Raw genomic sequence first — 14,556 nt, forward strand, 5'->3', positions numbered from 1 at the left:
CTTTTCCATTGTCTCGAACCCGGCCCTAAATCGGCTAAGGCTGCGTAGCAAAGACATCACAGTACTTGCCAATAACATTAACCGACACATCCGGGTCAAGAATGACGTAAACTACACGTCGCTTTTGTTGCCGTATGAACTACAGACACAAAATATGTACCACACAAGACCATGCAAGACCATGCCATAAACAGGTTTACAACAAATGTCGTTGAAGCAAAGAAACACTTCACAAAGATCTCAAAGAGATAAACAACAAGATGGTGGTAAAGGGGAGCGGCTCTGAAAAAGAAAGCAACAATATAAGAACTGGCTCAGGCAACAGAAATCAGAGCTGATACAGAACGATGCAGCATTGATGCTGAAAGCGATCAGCAAAGCGATCAGCAAAAACAACGCAAAAGCTACTTGGCAGTTGCTTAACGGAAATGGTGCTCTTCAGTCCATACATCTTGCGTATGTGATCACAGAAGAAGTTTGGATTATGTTTTATCAAAAACTATTCGAGCCCAAAGGCGAATTAATTCCTACATCTCCGCCCATATTCACGAATGGCTGGCAATTAAACTGGACACAGATTATGAGATACTCATCAAAATAATTCCAAAGCACCTGGGCCTGATGGTATAACTAATGCGATGATCATGAGCATGCTAGCAGCATGGGTGTCAATGATATTCAACTTATTTCCATATATGTTGGGTACCAGAACTAGGCTCACCTCCTGGAAATCTGCGACAATTGTGCCCATATATAAGAAAGGCCCAAGGGACAATCCTGCTAATTAATCAAACTATAGCCCCGTTAGACACAATTGGCAAATTATTTGCATCATTCCTTCGCCCGACACCTACAAGCTTGGATATCCTCCCCTGAAAGAAACAATACATGTCAGTCAGGTTTAACTCAAGGAGTCGGAACTGAGCTCAACGTATTTCTACTAAATTTGGGGCGCATAAAGAGAACAGCAGAATTTACATGGTCTTCATAGACATAAGAAAGGCATTTGACTGTGTTGTCCGCTCTCGCCTTTAGGCAAAGATGGAATCAAGGAACTCCCGCCGATGATCTTGCGCCCATCAAGTCCCTCTACGACAACACTAACATAAGAATACGGCTGAACACCCAAGGTCTCCCTCTTTCAACAAAGACTGACACTATTAATGGCCTAAAGCAAGATTGCCCCCTGGCAGCGACCCTATTCAATCTCTTTTTAGCAGATATGGAAAAAACACATGAAGAGTCGCTCCTTTCCTCCAAAAATTGGAACGCGACACCTACCGCGTATTCTTTATGCAGATGATTTGGTATTGTTTGACAACACGGCAATCGGTTGACAGAGATCATTAGACTGCTTGCAGAAATATCTGTATGCAAACAGGCTTGAAATGAACTTAGCTAAAAAACAATATTATGATACTTGGCCCACACAGGCACTCATGGCCCTAGCTTTCAATGGTACCTAGCCAATCTACCTTTGACAATTGTCAATAAGATGTGGTACCTAGGTGTCCATATTAAGAACAGTAAAGTGTACCAGGCGAGGCAGAACACCTTGAAAATCAAGCAGAAGACCCTGATTACGCAAGGTTCCATCACAGACAAGATATTTGGCAAATTCTCGTTTAAACCATTACTAACTTACTATACAGCGAAAGTGATACCGGGACTGTTGTATGGTGCTGAAGGATGCATATGTACCCCATGGGAACTTTGGCCCTGCCTGGAGGGAGTATTCTGGAGAAAACTACAAAGTCTCCCAAACATAATCCCTATTGCAGCTATCCGATATCTGATGACAAGATCCCAATGGAAAACCCTGCCTGTTTCGGAAATGTACATCATCATCCCTCCCACCCCCGCTAAACCTTATCGAAATCTGAATTTGACGCTAACAAACAGTTCAGAGGCCCTCCTGAAAGTCTGGCCCAAAGGATGCTGCTTTCTCTGGACACAGATAGAATTCGATCCTGATCAACTAGTCAGCAACCCCTCAAAGGTTAAACAAACTATGGGCCGACGACTGGATCAAGACCCAGGAAATTAAGAACGTGTACAAGATTCCTACAGCTACTAAAGATGATATCAAAGCCAATAATCAGTTGCCCAAATCTCTCATTAAGTTTCCGAACTCGTGGTACAGGAATGTTTTCCTGCACTTCAGGCTGAACCTACTACATACCAATCAGATACTCAACATCTACAAGCATACACAGTTGCCTGGATGCCGCTTTTGCAGCAAGCCGGAAGAATCTGAAACCCTGAAACATGTCGCCCTCTTCTGCACAGCGCTGACAGATCTGCGTATATTTTATGCGAAAGATGCAGATATCCCGTGGGCTTTTCTTTCTCATGCACTATGACACCTGGCCTAGTAGGATCGGTGTCTCTCTTCCCTCTGTTCCCCCTGCGTTGCCTCTGTCTTCTGTGGTACTGATTTCTTTGGGCATGGTATTCCACATGTTAGCAATGGGACGTGAGAACGCTGATCTGCCAAATGTTCTTTTCTCGTATTTTGCTACATCTTGTTGAGGGGCTGAACATTTTAAGCAATGCTCAGAAATCATCCATCTAATAGTGGGCGATATTCAAATGCTGTTAATCTACGCAACATCCAATCAAAGGGAAGCACCATATTTTTGATAAACTAGAAGAAACATCCACATCCCTCAATTATTTTAGAATCAGGAATGTCACAGCAAGTTCTACAAAACCCAAGATAACATGTCCCCATTACACTACAGGCAAAAGGCCACAATATGCTGCAGGGCATAGACAAAACAAATAGAGCTAATAACATAAAATTGGGAATTTCGATAGGCTTGAGTCATGACCAGCAGAGACTGACCGAGAGAGCTAATGCAACATCACCATGTAAAACGTAGGTCGCAAGTAAGGTTTGTCCAGGATTGTGCATTAAATTTGTCAAATTCACAAGTAACGTGCCATCTAAGAAAAATTGGTTGTATGCTTTGCATATCTATATTTAGCCATCAATTACTATTTTGCACTGAAGCGCTGACGGATAGGGCGAATGCAATAATAATGCATATAGTAGAGCAGTGCTGAATTTCAGGCTTCTTACCTTTATGCCCTCTATCCTGAAGCCCAAGGTTGCGGTGGAGCTTAAGGTTTCTCTCCACTGCATGTAGCGTGGCTTTAGGACAGCCTTGTGTGCATGCTCCTCCTGAGTAGGTGCATCTGGATCCACAGCGATCATCTTCTCGTACATATCCTTTCTTAGCTTTGGCTTCTCTCTGGCTTTTATAAGCTCATCTTCCAAGTAGGTTCTGTGAAATTCAGAAAAGAAGACTTACCAATGCACTGGTTGGCTATCTGGGAAACACTGAAAAGCTAAGCATCAGAATCTCAATATGTATTGTCATGGAAGCCATTGGTGTGCATGTTCATTCAGCAAATACCCACCAGTACGTTACAATATGAAAGTAACCAGAAATTTAATCCAGTGGCCAAGGACAGTTATTATCCCAGTGAGTTACCTCACATGCTCAAGTTCTCAAAATATAGCCTTTGTGTCTACAACAAAATCTGCAAAATAGATTAGCAAAAAATTATCTTCTTGGAAGGCCATACCCCACTTAAGGCCTCTCCACTAACCTTGCACCCAAGGCAAAAACCACCTATCCAAGCACTACTTTTCCAACCTTCATGCAGCACGACACCATCACCTCAACATATAACAAACCCCTTAGGAAAATGGCTTTCCAAAAGACCAGAGAGGCCAACAAACTACCTCTAGCTTGGATTCCTGCCTTGCTTTTAACAAACACTGATAAACCACACAATACACAAACTTCAGATTTACAAAGGAGATCACATTTGCACAGTCCCAACACCCATTTCAAATGATGAAATGACAGACCCCCAGCTTACCTGATGCCCATCTTGCAGTCCATTATTGATGGAGAGTCAAACTCAGAAAGGAGATCTTCCATTTGATTGTAGCTTTGCCCATCTTTCTCTACTACTCCATAGTATCCTGGTACGTAGGGCTGCAGTGTATCCTTATTCAGTAACTCCAAGCACTGTTGCTCACATTGACAATACTTCTTTAAGATTTTACCATACTCGCCAGCTTTGAAGTTGCCTTGAAGAAACAAAACAAAAAAAATGAAGTACTGAAATTTTCTGAAAGTCGTACATTAGTACTTTGCACTGGGTGCTCTATGTATTCAATAAATTTAAGCAGAAAATAGAAAACCGTTTTTATTCGGTCTGACCGTGCATTCTTGGTCTGTAAAAATCATTCCACAATTGCTTTATGAACAATTTAATTTCCCATTGCTGCTAATGAGAAATCTTTAAATTGTTTCACAGCAATAAAATCTCCTGATTCCAATTGCCACAATCGCTGCCGTGGCCAAATGTAAGGTCATACTAGATTTAGTTTTGACAGAGCGCTACAGCTTAGTGACTGGCCTATGAGGGCACAGCACAGTATGCAATGCTTTTTGTGTACGCAATGTTCTCTACCACAGCACAGAAAAACAGGATGCTTTGCAAACTAAGCAGAGAACCACTTCAAAACAGCCAAACACAGTATCTTATCACGAGATACGTTTTCACAAGAATGTAATAGCATGGGTTTAAACCAGGCAATGAAAAACATTTTGACAACATACCTTTCTCCACCTTAAAGGGAAATGTACTTCCCTGTGACAGTTCTCTATGGGTAACCTCCCCAGATTCGTGGTACTCTAATGCATGGCAAGAACTTGGAACGCTTTTTAGAAATGGTCACTAAAAACAATTTATACCTTGCATTTAGATATTCAATTAGAAAATTGACAGATCTACCAGAGAGTTAACTCCACAGGCAGCTATTACTGCAGTGTGGCAATATCAGAATGTTAATTTGCATAACAAACATGGATCTCTACAGGTACACTCTACTCTGACATTACTGCTTCAGCTAGCTTAACAAAATGCAGTCAAAAGAATTGTAATGCTTTTGAAATGGAGCAACATTGCTTTACTGCCAGTTATCCACTGACAACATCATCCAGATCCATGATTCCTCTTCAAATATGGGCTGTCACAATTACGTGTCAGCTGAAAAGCTGCTGAAGGGTCTTCCCTAATGCCAGCATTTGGAGTTCACAACCAAAAGCCTCTAAACCGTGCCCACTATGTTATGGATGTTTCTATTTATTTGTGTTTAGTGTTGTTTAAACACAAATTATAACTTTGGAAACAGCATTGTAACTTTAACCATCTTCTATATCCAGGATTCGTCAAGAGATCCAGGGAAGAAGCAAAAAGTAGTATCAGGTAGCTCATGTCCATCCTCAAGGTATTTCTCAGGCATTATTGGACAGACAGTATCAGATTCATTTCTTCCATTCCTGCAAACATTTGCCTAATATTCAGAAGCAAAAACAGGAGAGAAAGAGGGGGCACTGACCACCTCGGTCACTAGCAGCCAAGCAGTCACAGATTAGCCAAATTCTTAAAATAAGAAAATCCCTGGAACAGACCATCTCCCCAATGGGGTTCAATGGAGATACAATAAAGGTAAAGCAGGGTGTTTTCGGATTCCATCCAGGAGTGGGATTGAGATTCGCTCTTGCACTACCAATCATACACCTAGATTTGAGGGGGCAGTGATTCCAGGAACATTATGTCAGCCAACGTTTGTTAAGCTGGAACCAAAGAATCTGCCACAAGCCAGTGGTATTGGCACCAGAGCAGAATTTGGCAGCTTAGACTTAACACCGCTTTGGTAGGGGTGGTGGTCACTGGTAGGGCCGTGGGATCAGAGGACATATCCTATTACCTCTTTCTTGCGAGGAGCATCATTATTCAGAGGGCTAGGGATAATTAAGAAGAGTACTTTTTATTAACCCCTCGTCCCCCTTTGCCTGACTCACACCCCAAAACAGCCCTCTCGATGCTCCACTCTGCTATATATGATACTCTCGATGTGCTTGCCCCCGTGACGAGGATCCGCTTGAAGCCCAAAGCCAAGTGCAACTCCTGGTAAGATTCAGACCTTGCCACCCTTAAACGCAAGTGCAGGGTGGCTGAGAGAAAATGGCGTGCTTCCAGTACATCCTCTGACAAATTGGCCTGGCGCATGCTCCAAAGGCAATACAGTCTCTCTGCCCACATCCAGGTCTGTGTTTCTGTGGCATCGAACAACTCGGCCGAACTCAAATCTGCAAGTAGCTGGCAAATACTGCTGCAGTTTCTACCTCTCCTGTCCCCTCCCAAGCCCTCTGCACAGCCCTGGCTTCTCATTTCATCTCAAACTCAGAACATCCTGTCCTCTCTCTTCTCCCCTTTACCCCTCTATTCCCTGGCTCTTCTTCGGCCACCTCTCCTCCCTCCTTCTCTGCCTTTCCCCTGTTCTCCCCAGATGAGGTTTCTAGACAAGTCTGATCTATGAAAGTCTCGTCAAGACAGGTTCCCCACTGTTCTTCCAAAACAATCAAGGACCACATTGACACCTTGGCCCCCGCTCTGGCAGGCTTCTGCAACCACTCCTTCCCCCCTGAAGCACTTCCGTGTGCACCCTCTCCTTAAGTAACCCACAGCCGACCCCTCCTGCACGGCTAACTATCGCCCAATCTCCATCACTCCTTTCCCGGGCAAACTCCTGGAAAAACGGGCCCCCTCCCAGCTTAATCTTCACACTGAATCTGTTGGTTGTCTCCATGACCACCAGTCTGGCTTCAAAGCTTCTAGAAGCACGGAACCTGCTCTCCTGAACATCTGTGAAGACCTGCTCCCCAACCTTGATTCCAACACCCCTTGTGCCCTCATCTTACTTGACCTCTCTTCTGCCTTTGACACGGTCAACCATGACATCCTGCTCAACAGTCTCTGTGATAACCTGGGTATCACCGATCAGGTCCTGGCTTGGCTGACCTCCTTCCTCTCCGACCGACCCTCCCAGGTCCAACTTGGGTCCTTCCTCTCCTCTATCTCTACCTCTGGTGTTCCCCAGGGGTCTCCTGGCTGTTCAACCAATACCTGGCACTTTCTTCCCACCGCATTGCCGCTCTCTGCCCTAACTTTCAGTGCTATGCGGATGACACTGCATTCTTTTTCAGGCTCCCTTCCGCCACTTCTTCTATCATCTCTGACTGTCTGTTATCCAGGAGTGGTGTGCCGCCAATTATCTCTGCCTTAATGCCAGTAAGACTGAGATGGATGCTTTCCAAGCAGGTTTCCCTTTTGGGTCACCAAACAGAACTAAGAGTGGTGAAGAACTTCTAACTTAGCTTGTTCTGTCGAGGTACAATTTCAGAGCTCGTCTGACATCTAGGTTGTGTAGAACCCTCTTGACCTCGGAGACCAGGCTCGGGAAGAAAACCGGTAAGGATATGGACTGGTTTATGCGACTTGTGGGCAGGGCTCCTGGAAGGGGGTTCCCACCGAAAGGTTTCTGGTGGATCACCACCATTGACGATCCGCCGTCATAGAGGATGGAACCGGAATCATTTTGGAGTCTGGGTCCACAGCTTGAGACCTGCTGTTCCAAAAGAGCAAGCTGAGTGCGCCTCATTTTCAGTCTTGCAAGAGTTAGAGCTAACACGCAAGAAGCCATGAGGCCTAGGAGTCTCTGGAACCACCAGGCCGACATGTGGAACGACTGAAGGAAAAGCTGGCACGTGCTTGATCGGTCCGTAATTCTGTCCTCCGTCAGGTACACTCTGGCATTGACCGTATCCCAACGGAAAGCTAGGAATAGCAGGTGTTGAGCAACCGTCAAACGATTTCCATCGGTTCACCGACAGCCCCAGTTGGAACAGGAGATGGAGGAGTGACTGAAGATTGGCCGTTGCAGCTCGTGGGCAAGGACTGCGCAGAAGCCAATCGTCCCAATATGGATATACATGAATTCCCTGCAGTCTGAGGAATGCTGTGATGACCGCCATCATCTTCGTTAAGACACGTGGTGCTGAGTTGAGACCAAATGGTAGCACTTGATACTGGAAGTGTTCAGTTCCCATGGAAAACTGCAGGTATTTCCGATGTGGGCCCCAGATCAGAATATGCATGCAAGCGTCCTGAAGATCTACCACACTGAGCCAATCGCCCTTCCAGAGAGAGGACCCTATCTGGCTGGGCGTAAACATCTTGAATTTCTCTTGTGGTAGGAAGATATTGACGTTGGAGAGGTCGAGGATAGTTTGCAGGCAAGCCTGGTTGGGTATAGGCACTGTAAACAGACAGGAGTAATAGCTGTCCCCTTGCTCCCGAAGGGAATGGGTTCCACTGTTCTGAGGTCTAGAAGTTTCTGTATCTCGGCTCTGAGGGAGGACGACCAAGTCTGCTGCAGAGGAGGGGGAGAGAGTGGAGTATGAGGGACGGGCAAGCAGAAGCCCGACTAGGCGCCAAGTCTGCTGCAGAGGAGGGGGAGAGGGTGGAGTATGAGGGACAGGCAAGCAGAAGCCCGACCAGGCGATGGACAAAACCCATTGGTCTTCTGTGATGGTCTGCCACCCCTCCAGGTGAGACGATATTCGTCCTCCCACTAGAGTCTCTTGAGACTGAGGCCCACCAGAGGGACTTTGTCCTCCGTGCACAGAGCTCCTATAACCCTCAAACCTGAAAAGGACCCGGTTTGGGTCCCCAACCTCTGAGTATAGGCTGCTTTAGCTGGGGCTTTGGCAAGGACCAACAAAGATTTAGCCGCTTACGTGCTTGACTTTGTTTTAGTGGGTTCCTCATCGGTGGAGGAGTGAAACAGTTCTTTACCTTCGAAGGGAAGATCAAGTACTTTGTCCTGAACCTCCTTCGAGAACTTCGTAGCATGGAGCCGTGCTTGACAGGAGATGTCTACTCCAACCATAAGGCCCTAAATGGAAGTGTTGAAATGATGGGCCGCGGCCTCCAGCAGGTCTTGACCCAGCTCTCTGGCATCGGATAAACCGTGTTTAAAATCGTTGAGTCTGTCAGGAGGGACACATTCCTGAAACTCAGCAAGCTCCTTCCACAGGTTGAGATTTGCCGCTGCCAGGATGACCTCAGTATTCGCCAGTCTTAGCTGGAGAGCCGAATTGGTAAATCCTGTTTCCCCAGCAGCATCAAGAAGCTTATCCTCTTTGGAAAGGACTTGACAAGCTGCCGTAGAGGATGTCAGGGGCGGCTTAGACTGAAGCGTAGCTGCTGCAACCACCATTCATGAGGGGAGTGGACATGCAGTCAAGGGTATGTCTGATGAGTGTAGCTTGTAGGAAGCATCAATTTTCCTGCTCAGGTGTTGTCCAGAAGGAGGTTTTTCCCAGACCTTGCAGGCTTCAGCTAACACATCCTTTTGAAGGAAAAGACCATGCGCTCCTGTGTCGAAAGAGTAAAGGATCCTGAAAGTACACCACCATGTGGAGCGGGAGGCTCGGGTTTAGCAATATCTAGCAATGCCATCAGATCAACAACCCGGTCATGAAAGGCCCTGACAGAGTGGTGCGGGTCCTCGCTATCTTGGTCCTCTTGATCTTCATCCAATGCGGCGGGAACAGAAACTTGATCCCCAGCACATGGCACCTCAGACCCTGTGGGCAGACTTGACTGCGTAACGGGAGTCTTAAGTATAGGTGAAAGTGGAGGCAGTGGAGGAGGGGGCCCCACCGCAAGAGGAGGGGGCGGCTCGAGAGGCTTAGGATAGGAAGGATGGCCCTCCACAAGCTGGATCCACATAGACTAAAGGTGTAGACATAGGAGGGAGGGAGGGACACTTTGTGGCCGCGAAAAACGAGCATGCCAATCCATTGGAGGGCAGAATGGATTTCTATTGCCCACATTGCATGGAAAAGGCTACTCGGCCCCAAAAAACAGGCCCCTCGGTACCAGCCATTGAGAACGTTGGTGTCAGCGAGGTAGTCAAAATCGCCACCTCAAACCGCCTGGGTTTGGCCTCCATTTTGTTACTGCCAGAGGTGAACTGCGTCACAGGTGTAAGTGAGGCCGTTGTTTCCACAGGGGCATCAGGGGACTTCTTGTCCATTTTAGCCTTGTGACCGGGAACCTCGGCAGAGTCAGTGCTTACAGATCTAGAGCGCTTTTGAGATCCCCTTAGATTCTGCTGAATAATTAGCCTTAGGTGAGGAAACCTCGGCAATGCTGGTACTCAAAGACTTAAGGCATTTGCCTTCCTTCTTTGCCCCCTCAGCAGGATCGGTTCAACCACAGGATTGTGTGTGGGAAGGCATAGGGTCAACCCCTGTAGCCTAAGCCCTCGGAGGGGGCCCCTCAATCTTGCTGGTTTTAATCATAGCCGCTAGACTGGGATCCTCGGGGGTAACCCTGGTGCCTTTAGTCGTTGTACAGTAAACCTCAAGACTAGTCTCGGTACGTTTAGTTTCAAACTTGGAAACCTCGGGAACTACCCCAGTGAAAATAGCCCCAGAAATGCTGGGCCTAACTTTAGCCCCCAAATGGGGAACAGGGGACCTCGAAGCAAACTCCAGAGTCCAGGTTAGATCCCTTTCGGGACACCTCAGGGAGCCCTGGTACCAGAGCCACTTGGGTCCCTCCCAGCACCATAAGACCCCCAGAAAGGAGTCTCCTGGCTGGGGTGCCCTAAAGGGAAGCAACTTACAAGACACTTATTTTTTCATTGATGTACTGCTGTAAATGCTTAGGAGCAATCTGTTGGAACACCTCCTACCTGACGCTGGAGTGCACGGATGGAGAGGGAGTCGCAGTAGAATGAAGAGTCCCACCGGTGTTCTGGGCCCAAGCACTCCAAACAGAATGGGGGGTCCGCCCTTGCGAAATGACGTTTGCACGAAGAACAGGACACGAATCCCAGACGTTCTGGCATAGATGGAAGAAAGAAGACCATGGAACCGGAGAGGGAATATGATGGACAAGGGAACAAAAGGAAACAATTCTCTAAGAGGCAAGTGCGCTGACCCCGACCGCACGGAGAAAAGGACTGAAGGGCGATGCGCGGGGCGGAACTCGGGAAAGCAGGGCTCCGATCATGTACGGTGGCCCGGCGTAAAAATAAAAGAACAAAGTTTGATTTTGATGCTTACAAAATTGCTCCGGTTCCATCCCGATGGACGGAATGTCCTAAAAGTATGGAGGAAAGGGGACGAGTATGAAGTATACATGGACATGCTGGGACGAAGGAAGCCTGCAAGCGTAGACATCTTTGTAAACGCCCTGGATGCAGAATTTAGGCCAAATGGAACCCCTCTATGGAGGAACGCAGAAACCTGAAATGAGGAGGCCAGATTAGGATATGCAAATATGCATCTTTCAGATCCACCACACAGATCCAGTCTCACTGCTGAAGAACAGACTGCATTTGGCCCACACTGGTCATTTGAATTTTTCTAGGGACTTATGCAGGTTTAAATCTGCCAAATCCAAAGTAGTGCATAGTCCCGTCGGTTTAGAATTTGGCACCGTAAACAGCCGAGAGTAAGACATCTGGCAAGTATGATGAAGCAGATAAACCCAATGAAGGGGAGGTCCAGAATCTTGTCACAAACCGCTTTTGTAAATTTAGTTGCGTGCATCAACGCCAGTCTACAGGTGCCAGCACCTATGTCAACTCCCATAGACGAGGCATCAACAGGATGCCCTGCTGCCTCCCGAAGATCCCGCACAATCACCCACTCATCCGAAAGTCTGCCTTAAATTACTCTAGGTGTTCAGCTGGGATACGCTTGCCAAACTCTACGAGATCCCTCCAGAAACTATGGCTCAACACTGCTAGCATAGCCTTTGCATTAGCATCAGCCAGACGCACTTGCAGCGCTGAATTGGCATAAACCTTTCTCCACAGAGCTTTTGGAGTACGGTCTTCCTTTCTTAAGATATGAGAGGTACATGCAGACAATGAAGCCGGATCATAATACATCATTGCAGCCACCACTACCGATGAGAATGGCTAAGGGCAAGATCCCAATGAGCCCACGCTGGTCTGCAGTAAATACCTCATGTCAATCCTGCGATTGGTAGGAGTCACTGAATGAGGTCTTGTTCAGATATTTCTAGCCTTAGCAGGAGTGTCTTTCTGTAGCCCCACTCCAGACCTTTCCAAGGCTCTTATCGAGAAGACCCCTGAAAGGATTCCAACTCCTTTCTGGAAGGGGAATGCCTAAGAAGGCCATGAAATCCATGAGCCTATTGCAAAATGCCTTTGCTGAAGAAGGAACGTTGTCGTATTCCTCCTGCGTGGGCCCATCATCAGGTTCTGTGGGGTCAGTAGAAGGACCCTAGTGTCAGGTATTGCGTCTGAAGTGGGGAGTGGTTGCAGAGAAATTTCCCTCAACCGAAGGTGGCCCTGAAACATTTTGGGGAGTTTTGCTGAATCCTGTTTTTTTAAGAAGTAGCCCATGAAAAAGATCCCCAAAGTAATCCATCATAGGATCTGAATGGATGAGCGTGTGGATTATGATTGCAAAAGTGTCCGACATCGCACTGATTCTACCTTGCAGTTGAGGTCTGCGATGTATCAGCATCCTGGATCAAGACTATTGATGCCAGCTGCTTGGTCGGCCTAGCCAACCATGGGTTCAGATAAGATAGTGGCGAAGACGTGATGGCCAAAGACAGTCATTGGGAGAAAGAGTCTGGACCAACTACTCCATTCTGGGGGTTAAGAATCCCTCCATAGTGAAGCACTTGGAGCAGACCCGGGTGCGAGTCTGAAGTCTCAGTGTTTGTGGTCTCGCTTGATTGTGACATCTTGTGCCACAGGGATGATGCAATCTTAAATGTAGGACACAATAATTAAAACTGCATCAAAACAGACTTGTACTTTAAACATGGCCTAACAAAATGTAACTTTCAGAAAGCTCGGACCTTTGGAATGGAAATTCTGACAAATTAGCTTTTACTAAGGGATCCTCAGCTACCCTGGTGACTGAATTAGCCCTCGCTAAGGGAACCTCAAAAGAACAAGTTACTCTCTTACCTGGTAACGTTCTTTCGATGGGATGGTCAGACGACGTATTCCATATCTATGACAGTAATCACCACAGCTGTGCTGATTCGGAAAATCTTTCGGCGTCTGCGTCCTGCGTCAATGACGTCGATACTCCGCCCTCGAGGACCTTCTCCAACGGCCGACGTCACTGGATGTTATAAGTAGGACGCACGACGCCCGTAGCCTCAGTTGCAGTTTTTTCCCAGAACGTGTGGCACCAGTCTTCTGCCAGTCTGACCACACAAAGCCTTGCGGAAAAGTAAGCTGCAATCGCATTAGAAATTCTGTAGCCAGGGAAGGCAGGGAGGGAGCGATTTGGAATACGTCGTCGGACCATCCCATCGCAAGAAGGTTACCAGGTAAGAGTAACTTGTTCTTCGAGGGGATTTGGTCCTTCGACGTATTCCATATCTATGACAGACTCCCAAAGCAGTACCAATACAAGGAGGTGGGAAAAGAATTTAGAAAACAAATTTAGAATGCCCAATCAAATTGCGTAGTAAAGGACCGCCTTGTCAATTGCCAGATCCTGCCCCCGGATGGAATTGAGGGAGTAATGACGTACAAAAATATGTACCGAAGCCCGGATGGCGGTATCACAGATGTTACGAATAGGAACACCCCTCTGTAGGGCAGTAGAGGCAGCCATACCCCTGGTAGAATGGGCCCGTAAGCCGATGGTGGGTCCTTACCCGCCAAGCTGTAACACTCAGAGATAGCCAAAATAATCCAGCGAGACAAAGTCTGTTTCGTCACAGCTTGTCCCAAACGCTTTCCAGCGTAACCAATGAAGAGTTGATCTACCACTCTGACTCGGTACATGCGTGAAATATAAGAGCTTAACGCTCTCCTAGGATCAAGCCTATGGAGCCTCTCCTCTTCCTTACCCGGATGTGGAGGAGGATAAAACGCCGGAAGAACAACCTTCTGGCCTAAATGAAATTCCGACACCACCTTCGGAAGAAAGAAAGGACGAACTCTAAGGACAATCCTGTCCTTCTGAAACATAGTGAAGGGTGGCTTAACTGAAAGTGCCTGTAATTCACTCATTCTGCGACCGGAAGTGACCGCAACCAAAAATACAGTTTTAAGAGAGAACAGTCTCAAAGGGCATGAATCCAAAGGCTCAAACGGAGCACCCATCAGAAACTCGAGAGCAAGGTTCAAATCCCAACCGGGCACCTGGAAAGGTGACGGAGGGAACACATTAGTCAGCCCTTTCAGAAACTGAGAAATTAAAGGAATTTTAAAATAGGAACATTCTTCAGACGAGCGCTTAAATATGCACAGCGCCGCCAGGTCACCTTTAATGGTACCCACTTGAAGGCCCCTGTGGGCCAAAGAAAGCAAAAAAGACAGAACCATGGGAATGTCACATGCAAAAGGATCCACATTCTTAACCCTGCACCAGTCGCAGAACTTACGCCAACGGTACAGGGACTTTGTTGCGGGCCGTCTGGCCGAGAGCAACACCTCCATCACATCTTCAGGGAGGTCCCAATCCTTATACCTCAACCTTTCAGAAACCAAGCGTGAAGGTTGAGGGATCTGACCTCTGGATGGAGAACCTGACCACCCCCCCCTCCCGTGAGAGCTGATCGTCTCGGTAGGGAAGACGACGTGGAAGACAGATGGACAAGTCG

General features: G+C 47.1%; 1 protein-coding gene across 1 annotated transcript in view; it reads right to left on the minus strand.

The window, feature by feature from the left end:
• Positions 1-14,556, minus strand: part of LOC138566800 (inositol-trisphosphate 3-kinase A-like) — a 796,057-nt gene that overhangs the window by 81,869 nt on the left and 699,632 nt on the right. Inside the window, exons 5-6 of the mRNA XM_069644458.1 lie at positions 3,895-4,108; positions 3,086-3,290 (exon numbers count right to left, since the gene is read on the minus strand). Of these exons, the coding sequence (XP_069500559.1) occupies positions 3,086-3,290; positions 3,895-4,108 (419 nt within the window). The remainder of the gene's footprint in view (positions 1-3,085; positions 3,291-3,894; positions 4,109-14,556) is intronic.

Source organism: Ambystoma mexicanum, chromosome 2p (genome assembly GCF_040938575.1).
Source record: "Ambystoma mexicanum isolate Mex_15411 chromosome 2p, UKY_AmexF1_1, whole genome shotgun sequence".
Lineage (NCBI taxonomy): Eukaryota > Metazoa > Chordata > Amphibia > Caudata > Ambystomatidae > Ambystoma > Ambystoma mexicanum.